General features: G+C 39.9%; 1 protein-coding gene across 1 annotated transcript; it reads right to left on the bottom strand.

Moving 5' to 3' along the window:
• Window positions 1-958: 958 nt before the first annotated feature.
• Window positions 959-4,049, bottom strand: LOC113567770 (uncharacterized). The gene is made up of 2 exons (XM_035522699.2): window positions 3,736-4,049; window positions 959-3,496 (listed from the first exon to the last, which is right to left on the bottom strand). Exons 1-2 carry the CDS (start codon window positions 4,018-4,020, stop codon window positions 1,994-1,996), a joined length of 1,788 nt encoding a protein of 595 aa, XP_035378592.2. The 5' UTR covers window positions 4,021-4,049; the 3' UTR covers window positions 959-1,993.
• Window positions 4,050-6,547: the final 2,498 nt, after the last annotated feature.

The following is a 6,547-nucleotide window of genomic DNA, read 5'->3' as shown; positions in this document are numbered from 1 at the left end:
ACCTCAAGGTTTTCAAGGTAATGGCAGATTTGGAATTTGATGTGTGTCTGTGGTCACACCCTCCAAAAGAGCTGCAGGTCAAAGGTTATCTTGTAAAAGCTATTCACTTTATTCATTCCCAGTTTTGTAAATGCACAAAACAACAGTGTCAGGTGCATGAAGCCATAGCCACAGTATAAACAATAAGGAGTAAAATAAGTAGTGAAAGAGAAAAATGAATAATAATAAACTGAAAAAAATGAGCAATTCACGTCTAGTCGGGTTTTCTAGAAAACCCTGTTTCTTTCTCTTGTGTTTTCCATGTTTTTCATATTTCCAGGAACTTTTAATTTCTTATAACGTGCAGTATACAAGACAATGCCAAACCTTCTGAAGCCTTTTGAAACAACATTTTAAGTAAATAAAGCTCAAGTAAAGCATGAATATTACCCATGACAGCTGGATTACTTGAAAATGTTATTTTTTTATTATTATTATTATTATTGAAATTCAGACTCTTTTGACACCAATGTCGTGCAGATCACACAAAACCTAAGTCTACTTCTCAAAAATATGTTTAGCATATTATACAAATTAGCACAGAAAAAAAATAACAACATCATTGATGGCCAGGGCCTAACAGAGTTGGTGAAAAGGCAAGGATTAATACAAAAAAGGAATTTTTAGTGTACAAATTATGGTTCAGACATTATAGGCCAAAATGTTTAATACTGTGCTACAGCACCACCTAAAGGTCAGTGAGGGTCTGTGCGCAGGTTCGTACATGTCACACATTTCATCCATGTTCTGTGTTCCTGGACCTTACAGCTTGTCCTGCTCTGCTGAGAAAATTAATCTTAAGAAAGAATCTGAGCAATTTCAATAAGGTTCAGCAGTTCATGCTTTAACCCCCTTAAATCAATCAATTAATTAATACATAAAAAGTAGGAGACTGAAATCAAGACGATGGAGAAAGATGGAACTAAAATGTTTCAATTTAATTTACTAATTTTCCATGTACATTCATTCAGATTCCTTCTACAGGCTGATCAAGAAATTAAAAATCAAAAGGTTCTTTCCTTTTAAAACTGAACCTTGAATTCTCCCAGACCGTTCTGGAACTCTCCCGTAAGCAGACAGGATGGAAAATGCTAATGAGTGTAAGATGCAAAATCCCAACATTTTGTGGACTGCTGGAGAAATGGATAAAAAGTTCACTGCAAGCTAGTCAAATTTGGCTGTCGGCCATTCATGACGTTGGACTCGTAAGCTGCTAGGGGTGAAAGGACAGCGAAACAGAAAAGCTCCTTGAGGCTGCATGAGAAGGCTTCCGGGTGGCTGTTTCTTATGACGTAAGGGGGTGGGGTGGGGGAGGGGTCTCTTGTGTAGGGTGCCACCTGGACACAAGTTAGTGACTGACCACTAGCTGGTCACCAAGGTGAGGGTGCCTAATGATCAAAGCCTCAAAACAGTCAATGAACATTCTTCAGTGAACAGGTATCCAGGTTGCACCACAAGATAAATTTAAGAAAACAAAAAATCCCCATTATGCGACACATCAGCAATTAGGTTAACTAAGGTGAATAGTAGAGCATTGTTGGTAATGGTTAGCACCACGAAGAAGACCATTCTGATTAACTGGAATTAGAGGATGTGTCATGGCTGGATAAGCCCCTCCATGGAACGCATCAGTGACAGATAGCAGTGGTGGCTGGCATAAGCACAGCCAAATGCACAGGGCCGCAGCAGGGTGAACAAACTGGGTGTATCACACTGACCCAAGATACAGACTGTGCAAAGGAGCCTCTGAGATAATCCAGCATGTAGTAGCAGGATGCAAGATGCTAGCAGGGATAGCATACAATGAGAGACCCAATCAAGTGGCAGGGACCATATACAGGAACATATGCATAGCACTCCCAAGTCCAAATGGGAGGACCTGGCCAGAGAGGTGAAGAACAAGACGACATATATATATATATACAGGCATACATATATACACACATACCATTTACTACTCCGTACATTGCTTGCAACAATATTCCCATTTGCCATCAGTGGTGTAGCACCACAGGTACCCCTTATTGTGGTAGCCACAGGAATGGTCAGGCTTGCAGATTTTACCATTTATAGCTGAGAAGCAGTCATCATGAGTACAGCAGTAGTTCCAATTGCTGTCATTATCAACGTGGCACCAGTGGTAACTTCTATCATATGTGCCACAGGCATGGTTAAAACGGCAGGATTTCCCATTTATGGTGATGCTTTGCCACAGAGGGGGGCTGCAGTAGTCCCAGTTATCTGAGTCTGTGTAACACCAGTAATGGTCTTTGCCGTATGTGGCACAGGGGTGGTTGATCAAACAGTTCTGTCCTTTTACTGTGATGGCTGAGTATTGGGGTGAGCACTCTATCTGAGTATCTCCGGAGTAACACCGGTAGCCCTTCAGCTTTTCCTGATACAGACAGGGGGAGGTACAGCAGCCTTTGTAACCACTTTCTGTGGCACATACACATCGGTGGCCTAAGACTGGCTCATCTTTACAGGGGCTCCCATCTGCTGCATTGGGGCGTCCCACTGTAACATCAGATTGTTCTTGCGCTAGGCGACATTCAATATGTTTGGATACATGAAGCAAGTTTCCCTTTCCGAGCTTATCATTTGGTTTAATAACTCTGGTCAGAAGACATGTGGTTTTATCCTTGTATTTCATTTCCTCCAACATTTTAAAAAAAGTGACTGCACTGTCAAAGTATTTTGTTATAGTCACATCGGCAACACTGGAGTTGTTTCCGGCAGCACTGTTCTGTGGAAATAATTTACCTGTGTATTTCAGGGCTGTTTCAATTATATACAGTATATTTGGGGGTATCCCGTGCCTTAGGCTCCCTGGCGGTTGTACTTGGTTATAAAGGCTGCTGGCAAACTCTTGAGATTTCATATTCTCTGAGAAACAGTGATCATCAAAAATCTTAACTGAAGTACCATATTGTTTTTCCAGAACAGAATTCATTTTTGAAACAGGCATCACATTGATGTCACTGTCTAACTGGTTTTGCCCCATGTAGCCAAGGGAAAATGACTTCATGTCATTAGTGTGGTGTTTATAACAAAGAGCTGTCCAAACGTGAGAAGGCACTGTGACCCTCTCATACTCCATTTTCTCGTGAACAAATTCCTCTTGTAGAGGAATTCTGATATTTGCCTTCGGTATGGCACCTGTAACAAAGTATGCAGTTGCAGCACCATCAGTCTCAAGTTCTTTTTTTATAATGTCCATCATCTGAAATTGCCACCGACTCCAGTGGATGTGGTTAAAGCAACGATCCATGGGCACAGCATTGGTCAACGTAAACGTGGCATTACGGCTGTTCCCGCACTGGGACCTGCTGGGATTTAGCTGCACACGTTCATATCTTGTGTAAATGTAGTCATTATTTATGGCTTGGCCCATTTTTATTACATTAATTTGAAATTCAGACTCCAAAAGCATTTCTTCACTGGTCTCTCCAGAAATCTACAAAGGAAAAGCCAGAACGATGTTACTCCAGTTTATCCACACAACTCTGTTTGCTTTCATTGTGGGCAAGATGCCAATAAACAAAACCAAAAAAATAATCCTTTACTTTTTAGATTTAAAAAATGCTAAAATGTGTTTTGTAATTAAAATTAAGCAAAATATTTCAGTTTGTATGAAATATTATTTGACTTAAAATAATAGACACAACATATATAAGAAAAGTGAAAACTTTTCACCTGTGGCTCAATATACCATTGTGTTTTTCCTGCTCCTGTATTATTGCATTGATGGTCGAATGTATATGCACTGTAAACAGGGATCCTGTGGAGTTCTGAGTAGAGCGTAGCATAGTGGAAACTATTTCCAAGTTTCTGACAGATTTTCTTGGCATTTTGATCCATCCCTTGAGGTTCTTTACCTTTGTAAAAAACATCCTTGCAATCATTAAAGCTGGTGACCACTTTAGCATGAGCACTGAGTGCTCCCAGCAGAACACAGAAGAACAGAGACAGTAGAATCATGTTGCAGCTGGGTCTCCTATCGAGAAGCATAAAGACCAGGAGTGCATTTGCCTTAAATAGACAAAAGCCAGTTATACTTTATGTGGGCGTGTCCGATATGGGATCCTGGCAAAATGAAGAAGATGATGTGATGGGTTTGTGTGAAAGTGGAAGGACATATAATGCTTCAGTGTTGTTAGTGCAAATCTGTTAGTATAGCAACTGCTTTTCTTTTGATCACAGATTTTCTGAAAACTCCATTTTCCTTTTGTTACATGATCTTCAGCCTTATGTGTTACAAGGGTGACCAGTGAAATATGCAAAAATTTAAAAACGGGGAAAAACTGTACTTGTTATTGTGAAAGTTTGGGATGTTATTCAAAGCTCTTCTAAATAAATAAAATTAATTCCCTATAAAAATAGGTGTACTTCATAAAATCAATCAATGAAAAATAGGCAGAATGTGTGTGTTGATAGGTTAGTTATTATATGTGTCCCTGCACCTGGGTACACAGGGCAGATGCAATGGATTATTTAAACTGGCAAAGTAAACGGTCAAAAGTCCACTAGGTAATATGCTAGTCAGAGCAAATTCAAGTTTAAAACCAGAAAACAAGCAGATACAAATAAACTGTTAAAATAGGGCACTGAAATTAGGCAGGAGGTAATGATGCCTTCCTGTCCACCAGCTCAGCAGTTGCCCTCTCAGCCCCTGAGACCTGTTGGTATATTCAGAGGAACATTACGGGAATGCAGTTTTGTTCCTATGAAATGATTGAGAGAGAGCATTGCCTTTATTAAACTGTGCCATGCTGCAACATTTGTATTTTAAAGCACTGGATTTATTAACAGGCATCTGGGCTAATCACTAGATATTCATGGACCCCACTACTACCCGTGATTATTACTCACACCTGCCACTCATGATGCGCTCATTAAGACCTGACAAATACCATTTCTCTTTTTGATTTTTGGAATTTTCTCTTTTTTTTTTTCTGAATTTCGGAATTTTTACTGAATTATAAATAAATAATTGTGGAGTGTTTGACGGCGTTACTCATATCAATCCAAAGGCACACCGCTGCATACAAAGTTTGATAATGATCCAGTGTTAAGCAAATGTTCGAGACATAAGAAGCATGTAAAGTAGCGCTCTGTGTAGTCATTTCTTGGTTCCTTTCCCCTTGTTTTCAAGTTGGGTTTAGAAACCATGAGAGTGAAGTAAAGGAAAAGCGGAGGAATGCACCACTATTGAATTTCTTGAGCCAATATCAATATTAATAACGAATCAATCTACTTTTATGTATTTTAAAACAGGTTCAAACTATAATCTATATTAAGTACAATGAGTTTAAGATATCAAGTTTTTAACCTTATTAACATCCATGTGATGTTTTTATATGCTAGATGACAAATGATGAGCAAAATAAGTAAGTAATCAACACCATGATTAAACATTTCAGCTTTGACACTACCCTGTACAAATGTGTCAAAGCATTCAGACAGTTGAGGTTGTGGTTGTGGTCAGGGCTCTGTACAGGCCTGTCAAGCTCTTCCACACCAAACTTTCCCAACCATGAGTTTATGGACCTTGCTTTGTGCAATTGGGCCCAGTCATGCTGGAACAGAAAAGGGGAATCGCCCAGACTTATCATTTGCGACTAGAATTCCCTCAAACCTCATGGAACTTGATCAAATAACTGAATGCTTAGAATCAGCATTCAGCAATGTTTCCTCTCTGCTTTTCAGTCTCCCTCTTGTAGCACTTGAGCCAACATATGGTGAAGCGGCCAGTTAAAGCAATTCCCTTGCTTTTTGCACTATTGTTGGTAATCTGTCTGAAAGGCAGTGCCTGAGAAGGAAAGTCTAAAAACAGCATTTTCCTCTTTGCCATACTGCATTGAACACGAACCCATAATAGAAAGGCTGGTCTTCCTCACTTATAACCAGGCCAACATAAGCCCTGAGGGTTTTGATGCCAGCTCCAACTGAGGTGTTTTCCAACTCAGGTTTATTAAAACTTTAAAAGTTATGCTAAAGAGCTGAGGCTTTACATGCCCAGTCAACACTACTGTGTGTACAACACATTATATGTGTACTGTACATCACATTTACACGTTAATGAATAGTTTAATTGAGTATGTTGATTCCAATCTCATCAGTAGTGTATAATAATTAAGTAGCAAAACTTAGTAAAATATAAACTAATGTTTCATGTGACTGAAGATGGTGTAACTGGACAATGTTATTGTAACGTTGCCGCTGGTCCAAGGGCCGCAGGACACAGACAGCACGCACAGACTCCCTCGACAACGTGAAACAATGACATTAAACACGTACATCAAGGGTGGCACTCACACTCATCGTTAAACATAGAACACCGATACATTAACAGACGAGCACACAAAACAACGTAACGGATAGAATAATCAGGATCGACACAGACGTGGCGACGATGAAAAACAAAGCGCGCGTACACGGACAGGGGTTCAAATAGACACGAGACATTAACATTAAACCCTGCACACGTGTGCGCAATCCTGGGGGG

The sequence above is a fragment of the Electrophorus electricus genome, chromosome 9 (genome assembly GCF_041902795.1).
Source record: "Electrophorus electricus isolate QZ-2024a chromosome 9, ASM4190279v1, whole genome shotgun sequence".
Classification (NCBI taxonomy): Eukaryota; Metazoa; Chordata; class Actinopteri; order Gymnotiformes; family Gymnotidae; genus Electrophorus; species Electrophorus electricus.
The sequence above is the reverse complement of the archived record's forward strand: the minus strand, read 5'-3'. Positions and strand labels throughout refer to the sequence as shown.